This window comes from Leopardus geoffroyi, chromosome C1, assembly GCF_018350155.1.
Source record: "Leopardus geoffroyi isolate Oge1 chromosome C1, O.geoffroyi_Oge1_pat1.0, whole genome shotgun sequence".
NCBI classification, from domain to species: domain Eukaryota; kingdom Metazoa; phylum Chordata; class Mammalia; order Carnivora; family Felidae; genus Leopardus; species Leopardus geoffroyi.
The window spans coordinates 8,675,763-8,694,992 of record NC_059328.1 but is presented as its reverse complement, the minus strand read 5'-3'; the positions used below and the strand labels follow the sequence as shown (position 1 = coordinate 8,694,992).

The 19,230-nt window shown below is 53.4% G+C and overlaps 2 protein-coding genes across 2 annotated transcripts in view; one reads left to right on the top strand and one right to left on the bottom strand.

Moving 5' to 3' along the window:
* The first annotated feature begins 6,523 nt into the window (after positions 1-6,523).
* NPPA (natriuretic peptide A) lies at positions 6,524-7,990 on the top strand. Its single transcript, XM_045482391.1, has 3 exons — positions 6,524-6,744; positions 6,846-7,172; positions 7,681-7,990. The coding sequence occupies exons 1-3, from the start codon at positions 6,622-6,624 to the stop codon at positions 7,690-7,692; spliced, it is 462 nt and encodes a 153-aa protein (XP_045338347.1). The 5' UTR covers positions 6,524-6,621; the 3' UTR covers positions 7,693-7,990.
* A 3,296-nt stretch (positions 7,991-11,286) lies between these two features.
* The window catches only part of CLCN6 (chloride voltage-gated channel 6), a 32,690-nt gene continuing 24,746 nt past the window's right edge, over positions 11,287-19,230 (bottom strand). Inside the window, 4 exon segments of the mRNA XM_045475640.1 lie at positions 11,287-14,253; positions 17,028-17,153; positions 17,297-17,404; positions 18,992-19,148. Coding sequence (XP_045331596.1) covers positions 14,173-14,253; positions 17,028-17,153; positions 17,297-17,404; positions 18,992-19,148 — 472 coding nt within the window. The 3' untranslated portion in view covers positions 11,287-14,172.

The window sequence follows — 19,230 nt, the reverse complement described above, 5'->3', positions numbered from 1 at the left end:
CTTTTCTCTCTCTCTCTCTCTCTCTCTCTCTCAAAATAAATAAATAAACTTAAAAAATGTTAAAGAAAAGCAACTGATTCGTCTTAGTGCATTAGAAGAAATACATCATTAAAAAAAAAAAAAAAAACGAACCCACACACCAAAAAACCCAAAGCCTTTGTTTTCCTGAAGGTTCTAAAAGTGTCCTAATGGTGGGGTGGGGAGAAGGCATCAGAGCTGGTCAGGTAGGAGTAGGGGTGCCCTGCTTCTCCTGAAGGGTTTTTCTTGTTCTGAAATGTCTACAAATACCTCAAGCACTCAAGACACTTTGCAGAAACTGCTTTTCAAAGCTGGCAGTTTCTCCCTGGGAGTGCAGATGGGCCCTGAGACGTTCACGCAACACGGGAGTGTGGGTCAGCATTTCCTCACTGGCTTTCCCTCTGTCTGGAATTCTGCCATCGGAGACATTCTCCGTGGTGATTGTTTCCTTGAAAGCCCTGAGTTCAATAGCATTTTCATTTCCCCATCCCAGGTTTAGAAGTGTCTGACAAAAGGCCCAGCATTTAGGGTGCCCCTTTTCCGGGGGCTCCACATCTTTACTTCCTCTCTGCCTCAGAGAGAGAAACCTCTCATTTCTAGGGCCGAAAAGGAAACAATCACCAGAGTCATACTGTGTTGTCTTATTCAGCAGGGAGTCCTGTTGGTACGCTGCCCTGTACCCCACGGTCCCCCCTTCCCAAGCGCCCTGCCTCTCGAGCATCCCGGGCCACACTCCTTTGCTTTCAGGCTCCCAGGCCTCAGCTCCTGCGGTCCCCTTGCCCAGAATGCCTTTTAGGATGCTAGCTCCGCAGAAGGGACAGGACTATTCTTATCCCCGTTTGATGGGTGAGAAAACTGAGACCCAGAAAACCGAAGCCCCCCTACCTGGCCGCATGTGGCCACGGATGCTCTGAGCTCTCCCACTGAGTGGAAAGCCAAGTGACTCTTGAGCCTGTGCCCTCTCCCCACACTCCTGGCCTTGAACTTCACTCTCCTGACCTTCCTGCTGTTCTCAGCTAATGTTGCTTCCGCCGAGGGGAACCACAAGTGGTAGGTCTCTGTGTCGTTTCTCATGTCAGCCCGGTGTGTGCCGAAGGTTCTGGACAGCCGATGACATCAATTAAGGTTTTTAAAATGAGGTTGAGGAGCGAGTTACTTTCTCATAAAACTGTGAGCCACCTTTACCTGGTGTTTCCGACCCAGGGAGTGCAGTGAATATTCAGCGTAGTTAACTTTCACAAAGCCCTCATCAGGCACCAGCTACTGTCTCGTTAACTCCTATAGTCCTTGCAACAAACCTCTGAAGAGCTCTTACTAACCTTCATTTTAACAGAGGGGGAAACTAAGGCACAGAGAGGTGATGTGACTTGCTCAAGATCATGCAGTCAGTAAGTGGCAGAGCCAGGGTTCAGGTCCAGCACCCAGGTCCCTAACCACTGCATCACCCCATCCCTCCCAAGTCAGTGAAGCAGGTTTGCTGGTGGGAGGAAAATCGCCCTCCTAATGGCATCATTCGGCTCCGCGTTCGGTGAACTGCCACTGCCCGCTGGTGACCTCTCCCCTCTGCTCAGGTGATGAAGGCAGGCCTTTCCCAGAACACCCACTCCCCAAATCCAGCCAACGCTTCAGGGTTCTTCCCAGTGAGTCTGGCTTCTCCATATGTAGGGCTCAGGTGGGTGGGGTCTGTACATATGATACGTGTGTTACTTGGGTCTTCTCCGCAGGCAAAAGTCTGAGAAAGAGGACCGCAGAGAGAACAGCAAAGGAGCCAAATGTGACCGCTGGAGGATGGGGGTGGGTAGCCCGTGTACTCAATGGAGGGACCTCTCATTGAGTTCCCCTCGTGTTTGGTGTTTGTGGGGAGCAATGCAAACACGCCCTGTCTATAGATGCCCTTAAAATTCTTTTAAATGTTTATTTTTGAGAGAGAGATAGAGAAAGCATGCAAGAGTGGGGTTCGGCAGAGAGAGAGGGGGACGGGGGATCCGAAGCGGGCTCTGTGCTGACAGCAGCAAACCCGATGCGGGACTCCAACTAACCGTGAGCCAAAGTCAGACGCTTAATCGAAACCAAATGAACCACCCAGGCGCCCCTATAGATGCCCTTTAAAACCTGCCTTCCCTGGGGCGCCTGGGTGGCTCAGTCAGTTAAGCATCAGACTTAGGGTCATGTCATGATCTTGAAGTTTGTGAGGTCAAGCCCGGAGTCAGGCTGTCTGCTATGAGCGCAGAGGCTGCTTCAGATACTCGGTCCCCCTCTCTCTCTGCCCTTCCTTGCCTCTCTCAAAAATAAATAAACATGAAAAAAACACCACCCTCCCTAACCTGTGACCCTGACCCCTTCAAATGTACCCTCCCCCATGTACCTATAGCCATGGCATTCACCTCCCTGACTTCCCTATTATCAACCTCATTGTCCAACGAAGCTGCCAGATTATATCTCTCCGTAGATGCTCATCGCTGTCATCTTCCCAGATAGATGTGCTGGTGAAAATAGAGCCCAGGAGCCCTAACCCACGTCTTCAAAGCTGGAAAGGATTTAAGTAGAGAGTGGATGGGCTTTGCTGGGTCCCAAGTGTTGAGGTTACAGAAGTCAGGATAGTATTGGGACTGAATGTTTTCTTTTCTTTTTAAATTTTTTTTAATGTTTATTTATTTTTGAGAGAGAGAGAGCGAGAGAGAGCGAGAGAGCGAGAGAGAGAGAGAGAGAGAGAATGTGAGCAGGAGAGGGGCAGAGAGAGGAAGACACAGAATCCCAAGCAGACTCCAGGCTCCCAGCTGTCAGCACAGAGCCCGACGCGGGGCTCGAACTCACTGACCGCGAGATCATGACCTGAGCTGAAGTCGGACGCTTAACCGACTGAGCCACCCAGGCGCCCCGAACATCATTTTCAAAGTCAGAAACAACCATCCCTAAACGTGCAGCAGCATCTTGCCAATTTCTTCCAACTGGGGCTTCTGCTGCAGACCATGTGTGACATTGCTGGGACCTCATGGCTCCCCGAAGCAGCCCACAGCGTCCCCGCGGAGAATCCTGAGATGGGGACTCTGCGATAGAAGCTAGAGACTCCCCAATTCTGGATTCTCCCACCCATTTGCAATGCTCATTCCATTGTGTGGCTGAGACAACTTCTTTCCAGTGATAAGGAAATAAAGGCTGTTGACTTTTTAGCTAGCGGGAGAGGTGGGGGTGGGGGGTGGATCTGCTTTTCTGTGCCTTTGCTTTTCTTCTGCCTCACTCCTCCAGGCTGGCTTCTAAACACTCTGTCAAATATTAACTCCTCCACGCGGGCGGTGTGCACACCCCCCAAAATTGGGCCGGGGCATGGAAAAGAAGAGAAACTTCACATCAAGCCATTTTCTGTCTCAGGTGCAAATGGAAGGCTTCACCAGGATTGGGGTAATCAGACAATCCGAGGCTCGTCTCCGTTTCCACTAAGCCTTGTCAGTGCAGAAGGTGGTAAGTTGGTTCAACGTCAAGTCCTCGGGGCAGCAAGACTGAATATGCTCTTATGCTCTTTCTTCCCACCCCCCCCCCTCCACAAAATAAACAGCAATAAAAACCAAACGCAACCCGGACAAAAAGCCGAGGCTACTAGAAGAAATGCGACAACTGACACTGAGGCCCTGCTCGGGCTTCACTCTGGAAGAGGAGAGGTTACTTTAATACAAGGAGCCGAGAAAATTCTGAAAATCTCTTTCTGGAACCCGGAAGGGCATTTCCACCTCTCCTCGGGCCACCTGCAGACTTCAGAAGTGGCTCAGGACAGAGGAGCAGCACAGGCCCTCGGGCCGAGCTACTGCAGGGACTACCTGCCACAAGGCCCTTCCGGAAGTCGCCGCCCGCCTCAAAGGCCTGTCTGAAAGGGCATCTCCAGGGGATCGGCCGTGTGAGGCACACAGCAAGGAGCATCAGTTCCCCCAGTGTGGCTGCTCACTGAATCCTCTTTGCTAATAATAACCCTGCCAACCGAGCGATTAAGCTGTGAGCACATTCCAGGGACTCATCAGGATACGAGGGTTTTGCCCCCAGACTTCCTGTTCAGGGTTGCACCCACTCTGGATTTCAAGCTGAGTTCGACTGACCCTGGAGAGCGCTCCTTTCTCCTTCTGTCTTAATTTTTTTTTTTTTCAACGTTTATTTATTTTTGGGACAGAGAGAGACAGAGCATGAACGGGGGAGGGGCAGAGAGAGAGGGAGACACAGAATCGGAAACAGGCTCCAGGCTCTGAGCCATCAGCCCAGAGCCTGACGCGGGGCTCGAACTCATGGACCGCGAGATCGTGACCTGGCTGAAGTCAGACGCTTAACCGACTGCGCCACCCAGGCGCCCCTCTCCTTCTGTCTTAGAATAAAATCACCCTGGATACCTCTTGTGACCTCTGGCCTCGTACTACCCCGATTTCCTGCCCGCCCGCAGAACAGCCTCTCTACCTGACCAGCCAGGAAGGGGGCTTGGCACATGCATTTCCTGGCTTCCGGGGAGCCCCTCGAAACACATCGGGTGTGTCGGCCGTTCGCGGGGCTTGGATGACCCTTTCCGTGAGGTAGTCCACACACGCGCACGCTCACGGACTTGCCAAGGACACCCCGTGCCCAGGAAGGGGGAGGGTAAAGGAGCTGCTCAGAGGTCACCTGTGAAATGGATTAGGAATTATGGGCGCTGGTGTCAGACCTGGGGTTCCAGCCCTGGCCTTGCTGCTTAGGCAGTGACCTTGGCCAAGTGACATAACCTCTGTCTTAGTCCTGCCCCTCTGTGAATGGGAACAATATTACCCACCCCATGGGGGCTGTGATGAAAATTAGATAATCCATCTAAAGTTCTCCACATGGTTTCGGGCACGTTGCAGCTGATCAACACGGGCAACGTTCTCACCATCTTTCAAACAGATAGCAGTTCACACTTGAGAACGCGTGTGCAGAACGCACACATTGGTAGTTCATCTAAGCCTCATGGCAACACTGAGGGGTGGGTAGAGCACGGGGAAAATAAGGCTGTGACGATGTGTGTAACTTGGTTTGCTCGGGGCTCTGGCACAGGTGTCTCAACCCTTCAAATTTGGGGTTTTCCCCCCAAGTCCATCTTGCATTGAGTAGTACGCTAACATGGAGTTCAGTGCTTAGTGAATGGAGGGCGCTCATTAAATGTGGGCAGCCTTGGGGCGCCTGGCTGGCTGTTGGGAGAGTGTGCAACTCGTGCTCTTGGGGTTGTGAGTTCGAGCCCCACGTTGGGTGTGGAGATTACTTAAAATCTTGAGGGGTGCCTGGGTGGCTCAGTTGATTAAGCTTGATTTCGGCTCAGGTCATGATCTCGCGGACTGTGGGTTCGAGCCCCGTGTCGGGCTCTGGGCTGACAGCTCAGAGCCTGGAGCCTGCTTTGGTTCTCTGTCTCCCTCTCTATCTGCCCTTCCCCTGCTCATGCTCTGTCACTCGTTCTCTCTCTCTCTCTCTCTCTCAAAAATAAATAAACTTTAAAAAAAAGTTTAAATCTTGGAAAAAAAGGGGGAGGGAAGACTTGCTGCCTGTTAATTTTCTTTGGGGAGCTGGGTCAGGAAAATGGAGGCCTCAGTGGCTCATCACTCGCCTGGCCTCATGGAAGGTCATGGAAGACATTAAGGGAAACCGGGTGCCACATTCACCTCCCCGTCACTCCACCAGCCAACTCGCCACAGGAGATTTCCTGGGAGTGTTGGGGCCATTACAAACTTCAAACTCAGAGTCTGAGCTGCTCTCATCAGCGAGGTGACAGGGATGAAACCATTGGCCTCTCTAAGTGCCCATCTCCCTCAACACTGTGGAGGGGAAGGAGGAGGAGCTTGGCAGAAGGATGGTTGCGTTCCCAAAAGTTTTCTTGGTGTTTACGTGTGGGAGCTGAGTTCTTGGGATGTTCATCACATTTGGTTCCCGGCTGACTTAATATTCTAAATAATAACTCCCTCTTCACCTGACTGCCGAGAATGACTGCCAGGAGTGAGGGCAGCTCAGTTGGAGGGAGAGGTCTGCCCTCACGGCTGATGAGTCAGGTGTGAGGCCGGCTTGAGCATCTGGACTAATTTGTCCCGAGCTGCCGGCCGCCTGCCACTTCCTCCTCTCCCGCCCTTATTTGGAGCCCCTGACAGCTGAGCCGAAAAACCTACCCGGGGAGCTGGGCGCTGGCCAACCGTCACCCTCTGCCTCCCCGCATGGGTCCTGTTGCCCAGGAGAAAGAAGCCCCAGGCATCACTGTGAGATAACCAAGGACTCTTTTTTGCTCTTCTCACACCTTTGAAGTGGGAACCTCTTGAGGCAAATCAACAAGAATGTGGCTCTTGCAGCTGAGGGTCTGGGGTTGTTGGGGCTGCTCAAGGTGGAGGGGGCAGTGACAGGCTCTGCTGGGCTGATAGCTTTAAAAGGTCATCTTCTGCTGTTCCCTCATTCAGCTGCTTTATCGCTGCAAGTGACAGAATGGGGAGGGTTCCGTCCCTCTTGCGCTCTTGGAGAGCTGGGGGGCTATAAAAAGAGGAGGCGCAGGGCAGCTGGGAGACAGGCGGAGGGAGGCTGAGAGAAGGAGAAGAGAGGACAGAGAGGCAGCAAGCACCAGAACACTCCTTGACCGACGCCATCATGGGCTCCTTCTCCACCATCACCGCGAGCTTCCTCCTCTTCCTGGCGAGTCAGCTCCTGTGGCAAACAGGAGCTAACCCGGTATATGGCTCTGTGTCCAACGCAGACCTGATGGATTTCAAGGTAGGGCCGGGACAGGGGCCACAGTCTGGGACCAGGGGGCTTTGTGACACTGTGCTGGTCACTGAGACCTCTCCCTTTCCCCGTGTGTTCCTTTTGTAAAGAATTTGCTGGACCATTTGGAGGACAAGATGCCTTTAGAAGATGAAGTCGTGCCCCCACAAGTACTAAGTGAGCAGAATGAGGAAGCTGGGGCAGCTCTTAGCCCCCTCCCTGAGGTGCCTCCCTGGGCTGGGGAGGTCAACCCAGCCCAGAGAGATGGGGGTGCCCTTGGGCGGGGCTCCTGGGACTCCTCCGATAGATCTGCCCTCCTGAAAAGCAAGCTGAGGGCACTGCTTGCTGCCCCTCGGAGTCTGCGGAGGTCCAGCTGCTTTGGAGGCAGGATGGACAGGATTGGAGCTCAGAGTGGACTGGGCTGCAACAGCTTCCGGGTAAGAGGAGCTGGGGGTGGAAATGGGGTGGGGAGGAAGGCGGTTATGGTTTCACTGAGACTCAAACTTTGTCAAAGAACACCACCAGGGGATGCCTCCTGCAGTAAAGAGACCAGAGTAGAAGCTTTCTTTTTGGAAATTTTGTGTCCCAACTTGGGGCAATGACATCATTCATCATTCTCAGCTACAGGCTGCTAAGGAAATGCTAAGAAAAAAAAAGTTACTGCCATGAGCACTGGGGACTTAAAATGTTCATGGAGCCAAGTCACCTTTGTTCTGCTGATTGGCAGTTCATGTGCCTCCCCAGAATTGTCAGACCCCAAAGGATTAAATGAAAATGACCAGGGTTGACTTATAGCTTCTAACAAGCAATTTGTGTACCAGTTCATGAAACTCAGGGTTGTCAGGCCGGAGTGGGGGCTGCTGGGAAGTGAGCACAGTCCTGTGAGGTTGACTTTTCCAATAGGGCCAGGTCACCAAGCCAACCTTGTCTCTGTTCTCTTTGTAGTACCGAAGATAATGGCCAGGGAGGAAAAGGCAGGCCAGGCCCTGTGCAGACTTCGAGAGACCCTCATCCTTTGGGGTCTCTCACTCAACTTTGTCCCATCTCATTGCCATCAAGTTGAGCTGTGATGAGCACCCTATTCAAGCTGCAGCCTCTTGTCAACGTTTCTCACATTTTATGCTGAATGTAGACCAAGTGGTTTAATTGTGGCTTCCCCTCCGCTCCCATCCCATGCATTAAATTTTAGGATAGACGCTCACCCATTACTGAAAGCTGTTTGAATCATGAATAAACTTCAGCACCACGGACAGAAGCCGAAGGCTCGGGTTGGTGATTTCTTTCTTTTTCCTGGGAAGAGAATTCAGCCTGATACCCATTTTACCTTTTGTCAGAGAGAATGCCCAGTTTCTCTCTTCTTCCTTTTAAACATAATAGAATTTATCTTGGGGAGCCATTTAAGGTTCACAGCAAAATGAAGCAGAAAGTATAGAGGCTTCCCATAGGCCCCCTGCCCTCACACATGCAGAGCCAGCCCCGTCATCAATGTGTCCCACCAGAATGGAGCCTTTGTGACAGCTGATGAACCTACACTGACACATTGTTGTCATCCAGGGTCCACAGCTGACATTAGGGCCACTCTTGGTGGCATTCTGTGGATTTGGACAAATTCTTGCTTGTATTCCCTCCCACCTCTTACCCTTAAATTTTTCTTTGGTGGAGGGTGGGGCACAAACAACAGTTCACAGTTTACTCTCTCACATCGGCCTTATCACAGATCCTGGAAATGCCCCAGGAGACTGAAAGGGCATTTATTTTTCAGATTTGCTCATATTCAGGGCACTTATTTATTAAAAAGAAAACTTACAAACATCTGGGTTTTTTTTTTTTTTTTCTGGCTGCATCTAATGTAGCTTGTACCCCATAGACAATTTTGTACACCCAGTAGTTTTTTGTTTTTGTTTTTTTTTGTTTGTTTGTTTGTTTTTGGAGGCACATATATACCCAGAGCCAAAAAAAAAAAAAAAAAAAAAATCAAGGCACATTTGTAAATGAGAGCACTAACAAAACTTTCTCTGATACATTTTGAGAGAGTTACTTGGCACAGCTGAGTGACTGCACTTTAAGAAAAGTGGGCAAAGCATTTGGGTTTAAGAGCTAAGCAAAGCAGGGCACCTGCGGGGCTCAGTCGATTGAGCATCCGACTTCAGCTCAGGTCATGATCTCGTGGTTCTTGCGTTGGAGCCCCATATCAGGCTCGCTGTTGTTAGCGTGGAGCCCACTTCAGATCCTTGGTCCCCCTCTCTCTCTGCCCCTCCCTCACTCATGCGCTCTTTTTCTCTCCCCCCCTCCCCAAAATGCTGAGCAAAGTGAAGAAAAAACATTTGCTGACGAACCACACATTTATGTGCCTTTTGGGTACTAACACGTAATTAAAAAGTAGCCGCCAGGGGCGCCTGGGTGGCGCAGTCGGTTAAGCGTCCGACTTCAGCCAGGTCACGATCTCGCGGTCCGTGAGTTCGAGCCCCGCGTCAGGCTCTGGGCTGATGGCTCAGAGCCTGGAGCCTGTTTCCGATTCTGTGTCTCCCTCTCTCTCTGCCCCTCCCCCGTTCATGCTCTGTCTCTCTCTGTCCCAAAAATAAATAAACGATGGGGCGCCTGGGTGGCGCAGTCGGTTAAGTGTCCGACTTCAGCCAGGTCACGATCTCGCGGTCCGTGAGTTCGAGCCTGGCGTCAGGCTCTGGGCTGATGGCTCGGAGCCTGGAGCCTGTTTCCGATTCTGTGTCTCCCTCTCTCTCTGCCCCTCCCCCGTTCATGCTCTGTCTCTCTCTGTCCCAAAAATAAATAAACGTTGAAAAAAAAAATTAAAAAAAAAATAAATAAACGTTGAAAAAAAAAATTAAAAAAAAAAAAGTAGCCGCCAGCTTTCTCTAATTCAGGCCCAAGGTGACGGAACAGGGCTGCATTGGAGAGGATGCCGTTTCCTTGTGTCCGTTTCTGAAAAGCAGAGAGTCCCAGGCCCTAGGTTCACCCACAACAGGGAACTGTGCTCGAACCTGTTTTCCCGCCCTACAGGCCTCATTCTCCATGTCAGATTCTACGACATTCCTCCGACCAGCGCCCCCCGCCCCCCCCCCCCCCCCCGTCCCCCGCCAAAATGTTCACTTCATGCCCTCCTGTAATGTGATTTAGCCAGTGCTCCTGGGAACATTCTACACATTCAAGGCTCATCGAAAATGCCACTTCAACCCTGAGATCACATGCCCGGTACTAATTAAGCTCTGCACCAGCAGCATTTTGTATAGGACTATTACAACACAAGACAGTTTGCCTTGGTATGCGATTGTGTCTGTGTCCCTGGACTGGAAACTCTTTGAAGGTGAAGGCCTGGTCAGCACCGCTGCAGCATATGGCACTCTTGGTGCCCTATAAACGTCACATTTTCGGGGCGCCTGGGTGGCTCCGTCGCTTAAGCGCCAGACTCTTGGTAGCTCAGATCATGATCTTGTAGTTCTTAAGCTGGAGCCCCGTGTTGGGCTCTGCACGGATGGTGTGGAGCCTGCTTGGGATTCATTTTCTCTCCTTCTGTCTCTGCCCATGTACTCTCTCTCCCAAGATATATAAACTTAAAAAAAAAGTCAAATTGTCTTGGTCGTGTACAGAAATTAGGAAAAGAGGGAAATAAAGTAGTAATTCGCTCTTCGTAGAGAAGAGGGGAGGCCAGAAGTGAATTGACAGTTCGGGAGTAGAGGTGGGGAAAGACCTTTAATCTAACCACCTCTGATAAAAATATTCTTCACGTGGACTTTGAGCACAGGATGGAAAACCAAGAAGCAGGGAAGGCCTAGCAAGGACAAGAGCAGCGACAGGGAGAAGTGTCTGTCCAAACGTGGCTGCCGCGGTCTGGGGAGGAGGGGCTGCTAGGAGGGGAGCGTGGTGAACCGCGCACACGCTCCTGAGGGGTCACTGGGACACGGCGGGCTCTCGCAGAACAGAACTGACAGTGCCGGATACACAGAAAGTGCCCCTGGCACTCAGGAAACCAGGGGACAGGGTTGAACGGAGACCATTTCTACTGCTGGTCGAACTTAGAGCAGATCAGCCAGAGACAAAGAGAATCCTGTTTCTGGCAGAGCAAAGAGAATGACAGATGGCACCAGGGAAGCCAGCCCCAAGGTCTAAACATCTACAGACTCAGTATGGATTTCACTTCTTCTGCTGGGTGTCGGGGAACCTGTCGGTGGGGCGAAGTCCTAAACGCAGCCCTTCAGGCATACAAATGGATCCTCTGTCTCCTGCTACGGACAGCGACAGCGGACAGGGGACAGCGGTAGCTGAGGGAGCGGGTGCAAAGCATCAGCAAACGAGATCGCACAGTGTTCATTGGAGGAGAGAAACGGAAGACTGGGAACTGGGTTGATTTTTGCTAAGATCCACAGGACTAAGGTGGAAGTAGATGGACCCCTGGGGACGAAGCCTTCTTGCTGGCAGAGCTCTAGCAGGAGACAGCTGAGACGCTACATCTACTCTGTGATTTTTCCATATTAGAAAGAGAGAGTAAAGTAAAAGCCAAGTGCAACTCCAAAGCAAGAGCACCGTGGGGACAAAAGCTCGAAGGAGACAGATGAAGACATTTTATTCTGATGTGTTACGGTTACAATGAGAACTTCCAAGTTCCGAAAGTCCAAATAAAAATAGAATTTTACAAATTAAAAAAAAATACAATTTATGTACACAATAGGATTAGCTAGTAATACTATACAAACCAACAGTGCAAACAGAGAAAAGGAAGCTGCTACTGTCGAGGTGACCAAGGTCCACGGAGCTGGGGGGCAACACTGTACATTGACACCGCAGGGCCCAGGAGGGCGCTTCTGGCCTTTCCAGAGGCTTCCTGGTCTCCGAGGGCCGCGTCAGCACGCGCTTTTGCATCAGAAATGTCATAGAGTTGGTTGGGTCAAGCAAGCAAGCGTCCATCCCAGCCAGGAACCGCTAGTTAATCAAGGTCATGAGCAAATCACCCCCCAGAGCGCAAAGGCCCCACGGTCGGGAGGGACTCTCGCTCCCTAGCTCCCGATCACCTCAGCTGGGGAACCAGAAACACCAAGCACGAGATGAAACACAGAAAACCGTCTCCGGCCACCCCCGCGGTCCCCCTGTGGGTTCTGTTTATGGACATGCCATCCCACCCGGAGGCGACGGGGCTGGTGATGGGGGAGATGGTGACAACGTGGGCTTCTATCAAAGGGGTGAGGCTTCCAGTTACTTTGTTACAAGTGGGGCAGTCGCTGTCTTTGGGCTTATCTGGGAGGGGCAGACGCCCACAAAGGACAGGAAGCAACGTGCCTTTCCAGAGGGAGTCTGGGTCGGTGGCGGCCATCGGATGGAGGGAGGCATTTGCACAGTGCCATCTGCCTCTGGGCTACACCAGTGGGGCCAAAGTATCTGGTGGCTTAAACGCAAGGCAGTGTGCCCTGGGGGGGTACATTCCAACAGCATTCACCCAGGGCGGCCTTGAGGCAGGCAGCTGGCGTCCCAGACCCCCGGAGGCCAGAGGTCCCTCCGCAGCACTTTAGTTCTGCCGATTCCAGGGAGGGATGGGAAGAGGGGGTTGTTCCTGTGATGGGTGGTCCTGACGTTTGCCTGACTCAGGGAACTGCTTTCTTTCTTAATAAAGGGAAAGATTAATGTTGGCCAAGCTCTGAATGCTGCCTTAAAACACACTGGCAGCCGGTTAAACACAGTCACAGTCAGAAGGGCTTGCCTTTTTTGGTCCTTGTGATTCCCCCAACTAGTTATTGGGGGGGGGTCCCATCCACATCTCACAAGTCAAGTGCATCCAAGAAAACTGAAAAATGTACAAGTTAACGTACTTTTGGTCAAAGAGGCAAGAAAACGGGAAGAACGGAGGGGGCTGCAGTCAGGTGGGAAAGACCCTGAAAGCAGCCTCCTCACTGAGTGAGCGGAGTGTGCTGAGCACAAGGCCTGGGCTGGCCTGGCCCCGACAGATGGACGGATGGACAGAAGGACGGAAGGACAGACGGACGCCCGCCCCCAGGCAGAGGGCAAGAGGTGTTGCCGAGGTCCTGGCGTCCACGCCCTCAGGCATCTTCCACAATTTACAAAAATAACTTAAATGCGAAGGAATGGCCTTCTTGAGTCCCAAAGCGCATCTGCCCCAGGGCTGCAGGATGGGCCTCGGATGGGGACACAATAAAGGGGAGAGCACGGGGGGGGGGGGGGGGGGGGGGGGGGACAGGGGAGAAGTGCAAATACCCGACGGCAAGTGCTCGCTTTGGGTGCCCAGTCAGAGGACCACCCGGCCCGGAGGGAGGCAGGTCACTGACAGCCAGAGGCCTCCTTCCTAAGGTTAACGCTATAGCCTCAGGGCCTGGTCCTGCCCACCCTGGGGACCGGTTGGCAGCAGGGGGCTGAGAGAGGTTTGTGAGGGGCACACACCCTCCTCCGGGAAGAAGCTTCATCCTGACACTGGCTTCTCCAGCCACATCACGTTCCAGCCGAGGTCACTGGCTCAGGGCTCGCTTCTTTCTGTCTGAGACACAACTGTACCACCCCCCCAGAGTTAGGTAGAGCAGTTTAATCGTGGGGCGCCCTTTTAGCTAACTTGGGGTGGCGGGGGGAACGCCAACATCCTCCTGCTTCACCAGGAAGACGCACGTAAGAACTGAACGAAAGTTAGTCAATGCAGATCAAAGGACGAGGGACGGACCAGAGGAGAGAGAAGCTGAAATGTTAAAAACTGGGGGGGGGGGGGGGGGATGTAAATCGGGGCGTATGGTCAGACTTATCTCAGGGACGATCAGTGGGACCTTAATGCTTTGTGCTTCTGGAAGGCGCCGCCCCCACGGAGACCAGGGCCACAGGGGTGCGCCCAGAGCAGCCGCCTCCAGAAAACAGGTGCTTCCTCCAAACGAACTGCTGAGCACATCGAGTTAAGGGTCCCAACGAAGGAAGACCTCCCCGAAAGGGGTCATTTTCTCACTGCCCAATCCCTAAATTTGGGAATTCACTTAATTTTGCGACTGGCGCTTGCCCCAGTGTCTGCCTTGGTCAAAGTCCCTCCTGTTACAATTTAAGGCAACAGCTGGGCTCCCTAGGAAAGCAGCAGGAAGGGGCGGGAAAACTGCTCTGGGGGTCACTCTCCGGGGGGTGAGGCCTGACGTCCCCTCTGGTCCTGGCACTAGTGGGGTGGAGGGGCCTGGGGCCTGAGCCGATGCTGGACGGCAGGAAAGCAGTGAGCAGGAGACAGGAAGATACTTGCTGAGAGAGTCAGGCAAGTTCACGCTCTCCTGGTGCAATACCACCCCCGGGATCTCTGACCAGCGAAGTGTTTGATGATTGTAGGCTTTCCGAGCGAGTGGGTGTGTGGGAATCTTCTGTGCCCTGGCACGGCCCCAGCCAGCCGTGGCGGCGGAGCATGAGTGAGCTGCGCCCTCAGGCAGCTCTGGGAGAGGGTGGGCTGGCCACCCTGGCCCATCAGATGGTCTGGTAGTGCTGCCGTAGTCGGGCGTGCAGAAACTCGAACGTCAGGTTGTGTCGAGTGATGATCCCAACGATCTAGAACAAAGAGAAGACCCACGTCACCTGCAGAATAAATTCACTGGGGCAAGAACAGGAGCAAAGTGAGCTTGCCCGATCCTTCGCACTGGCGGAGGAGACAGAGTCCGGGCCTGTAGAGCGCGGGGACAACCCAGTCACGCTGTGCACTTCAAGGTTACCCAGTTTCCAGATGAGAAGGAGATCAACGTAACCAGGGCTTGTAAACTGGAGGCCAATGGGGCAAATTCACCCCAAGAGGAGTTTTAGTCGGGCCAGCTAAAATCTGAATTTGAATGTCTTAAAAAAAATGTTTATTTGAGACAGAGATTGAGAGCGAGCACAAGAGCGAGGGTGCGCGTGAGCAGGAGAGGGCCAGAGGGAGAAAAAGGGAGAGAATCCCAAGCAGGCTCCGAGCTGTCAGCACAGAGCCCGATGTGGGGCTCGAACTCAAGATCTCTGAGATCATGACCTGAGCTGAAATCAAGAGTCAAACACTTAACTGACTGAGCCACCCAGGCGCCCCTGAATTTGAATGTCTTTTGGAGCAAGGCACATGCTCCCTAACCTTCTCAGTTCCCACCACCCCTAGAGCCTGCCTCACACACATGTCCAAAAGGCATAGCTCAATGCAGGCTTCCGAGAGGCCCAGACCCCGCTACAGCTCATAAATATGGTCTCTCAGCATCACCTGAGTCATTATGATCCTGTGATTTATAATGGGACTTATAATAGGAAATTTATAACAGGTCTTCGTCCTAGTCCCTGCCACAAGCTCTTGAAATTCGTGGAATGAAGTGATGAGAGTGAGAAGGTGTCTTTTATCATTCATAGCAAGCTCCTTTCAACCATACCTGAGTTTACGTGAATAACATGACTTTTAGGAAGCTCCTGAGGACACAGGCTAGTTGCCAGGGGGGGCCAACCATGTGCCTACAGGATTGGACCTTCTAGCCCCACCCCCTATCTCGGGGGGTGGGGGCTGGAGGTTGAATCAATCACCAGTGACCCATGATGTGATCAATCATGCCTACGTAATAGAGCCTCCAAGAAGATTCCTGAACTACAGCGTGTGGAGAGCTTCTGTGCTGGGAGGGCAGCGTGCTGCAGAGCGTGGACGCGTGGCGCCCCTCGCCACATACCTGTCCTGTGCGTCGTCTCTTCCCATCTGGCTGCTCCCGAATCACAGTCTTCTAGAGTAAACTAGTAATCTGGTAAGCAAACTGCTTTCTCAAGTTCTAGGAGCAGAGGATCACGGGAACCTCCAATCTATAGCCACCTAGCCAGAAACACAGATGACAACTGGACTTTTGACTGACATCCGAAGTGGGGGAGGGGTTGGTAGGGCTGAGCCCTTAACATGTGCGGTCACATGCCACCTCCAGGTACGTGGTGTCAGAAACGAGCTACGCCGTGGGACGCCGAGCCGGTGTTCAGAGACTCGGAACTGCCCGTGTGCGGAACAGGGACAGAAGTACAGCAGAGGACGCATCCAGAGAAACTGGTTTTTGTGACCGAGGCGGCAACACACATCTGTCACTCACGTAGGTACTCCGCACCGCGAAACGTGTCAGAACCCTCACGGCACTTGTGTTTCAAGGAACATGATCTGATCCCCCACAACTACACCCACGAAGAGCAGGCTGTGGGGTGCCAGCGTCTGCCATAGGATGCTTCTATTTAGAGAGGTTTCATTCCCCGGGGGTGGGGTGGCCACTCGGCAGCACAGATCCAAAGTCTCAGGAGGGTGAACGCTAGAGTGACGTTTAACAAAATATCCCCCAACAGAGGACCGTTGGGTAAGTGGCCGACAGCCAGCCAGTGAAATGCTATCCAGCCAACTAAAATACCATAAGCCGGGGGCGGGGGGGGGGGGGGGGGCCTGGGTGGCTCAGTCGATTCAGCACCTGACTCCTGATTTCTGCTCAAGTCATGATCTCGTGGTTCGTGAGTTTGAGACCTGCATCGGGCTCTGTGCTGACAGCTGGGGGCCTGCTTAGGATTCCCCCCCGCCCCTCCCCCACGTGTCTCCTCCCTCTCTCTCTCTCTCAAAATAAACATAAACAAACTTAAAAATATATCTATACTGTAGGCCAACGAAGTTTTCTGCCACCGAAAGTCATTTCCTCTAGATTAAAGAAAGCATTAGGGTATTAAACAGTATAAACAGTGATAACATTCTCATTAAAACTTGATTCATAAAATCTCTACTCCTAGATGCGGAGAAGAACGACAAAGGATCTACCTTGGCTACACAGCGTGGCTACCTCTTAGAAATAACGCTTTGGTATTTCTTTTTGTTTATATTCTGCTTCTCTACATTTTCTTATACACGTCTTTTTAACAACCAAACAACACCTGCGTAATGAGGGAAAAACGTGGAGTTCTAAGAAGAAAAAAAGGGAAAGTCTGCAGCAATGATTACTAGTTGTACCTGGCTGTATCTTTCAAAGCCGTTCAAGTGTTTTGCTTGACATTCTCTCATTTAATGTTATAAATATGCTCATCCTAGGTGGAGAGCAGAGCCCCTCCTCCAGGAAGTACAGGCCCCCACAGAGGGTGACGAAAACCTGGAAACCCAAAACTGGACTGTGCTAAGGCTGCCGTGACACTGGCGACACCTGCTGGCCGAGCGGAGTGTGCGCGTCAGCAACACGCAGGAGGCAAAGGTCCTCCGAGGGCTGCTGCGGAGGAGGTTCTGGCCCCAGGAACCCTGCTGGTTGGGAGGGGCGCTGCGGTCACGGGGTCCTCTCCAGAAGAGGCATGGCTGTGGGCAGACCGGAAGTCAGACTCACCTCCCCCACGGCATTCACCACGGGCAAGTGCCGCAGGCCCATCGTTCTGAACAGGTTGAAAACTTGAGAGACGTGGGTGTTAGGTGAAACGGTGAAGGGCGAAGGGTTCATGTACGGGGTGACGTCCTGCAGAGGGGACAACACAAGTCACCGGCGGCCACCGCCGCCCTCACCAGGATGAGGCGCGAACGGCGCCGACCAGCTCCGCGTGGGACGGGCTGCTGGCCTCCTCTCTGGGGTCCCCGCCCCAAAGGGACAGCCCCGCTCACCACAATCATGCGTGGGTTCAGCAGCGTCAGGTCCAGGTCGTGGATGTCCGGGTACCGTGGGTAATCCTCAGCCATCTCGGCGTACGAAAGGCGAGGTTGGCTGGCGCTCTGCAATCCCGACCAAGACACTGTCCTTGCTCGGGCACAGCGACTGTCAGGGTCACGTCTAGGGCCCCTCCCCCTTTAAGTCCATGTCCCCCCAGCCACGGCCCCACCCGGCGCAAGGAGTGCAGAGCAGAGCGCTCGGCAGAGAGCCGCCGCCATCTCCAGCCGGCTCCCCGCCAGCCCGCCACCCTTGCAGAGTCTCCTGATCTCTCGGATGGACGTGGCTTATTCTGGAGTCTAAATGAGAGAAGAGCTAGCCAATAGCTGTCGTGGGTTGACTTGTATCCTTCAAAAGATCTGAGTCCTAACTCCTGCTGCCTGGGAACGTGGCCGTATCGGAAACAGGGTCTTGGTGGATGTGAGCAAGTTAAGGTGAGGTCACACTGGATTAGGGTGGGCCCTAGATCCAATGACGGCTGTCCCTCGAAACAGAGGAGAGGATGCGGAGGGAAAAGCCCACGTGACAACGGAGGCAGAGACTCGAGTGACACATCCACAGCCACGCTGTGCCAAGGATGGCCGGCAGCCAGCACGGACTGGAAGGCAAGGAATGCCCCTACCCCGGAGCCTCTCCAGAGAGCAAGGCCCGCTGGCGTGTGGACTTGGTACTCCGGCCTTGAGAATCATGAAAAGAATAGATTTCTGTGGTTTGCAGCCACCCAGTTTGCGGCAACTGGACACGGCAGCCACGGGGAACGGACACGGCAGCCACGGGGAACAGACACAGCAGCTCTGTTACCATCCCTGCATCCTGAGCATTTTAGATTTTCCCTCCACCCTCCCTGGGCTCCTGGGCCACCACCACTGGCACTCAGGCTGGGCACGGTGGCTGCAAGCGCCAGTCACTGCTCTGTCCTGATCTCTCTCCCTGGGACCCCGCTCTCTCTGCACACAGCGTCCTCCACCCGCCGCCTGCCGGGCGGCACCTGTTCCGGCTGGTTTCTGCTCACCCAGCCCACCTCACCCCTCCTGTGCCCCACACGCCACCTCCACCCTCATCCAGCCAGGCTGTCCTCACCACAGACCGCTCTCCCTGTGGCCCCTTTTGTCCTGCCCCACGCTGGCTCTCTTCCACAGGCCACCAGGACCACGAGTGACCTCAGGCTGGCCTCTGTGGGCAAGAGCCGAACCAGGAGTGTCAGTTTGGAAACCGGGCCTCTGGGCAACCTTCAGGGTCTTCAGGTCGCCACAGGGACCACTTTGAACAAGACACCCCCTCCTACCCCTGCTTTTCTCCGTAAACACCAAAGGAAAGGAAAAAAGGAAATTAATGGGAAGAACAGTATTTTTTGGTAACGTACGTACAAAAGTTCGCCCGAATCAGAAATCAAAGCGTAGAAACTATGTTAAAAGTCTGCAGGCTAGAAGGACACTTGACAGCCAGCGCACAGACTAAGGGGAAGGTGACTGGGAGAGTCCCCTGCGGCTCAGGCCACCTGAGAGGCACGGACCGCGGCAGAGGGAGCCGCGGGGCCGCACGCACCCTTCACAGCAGCCCGCTGGCACCTGGCCTCCCCAGCGGAGGCACAGACACTGTCCTCCCGCCACCCCGTGCCTTCGAGAATCCCAGTGCAGACCAGAGACACTCACTGATTGACTTTCAGAGTAACAGACTCCTCGGACGAGCAGGGTGACCAGTTGTGACCGCAGGATCAGGCCGTGGAAGGTCAGAGGGCGGAAGCGCTCCTCCATGGTCCAGTCTTCGCTCGGGGACTGGTCAGGGTATAGGTTGGGGTAGGGAGTGTATCTGTTACATAAAAACCAGACGCTGCCTAGCACACCCGCAGCAGGACTGCTTCTTGCTTCTCCCCCACGTCCCCAGCCAGCTC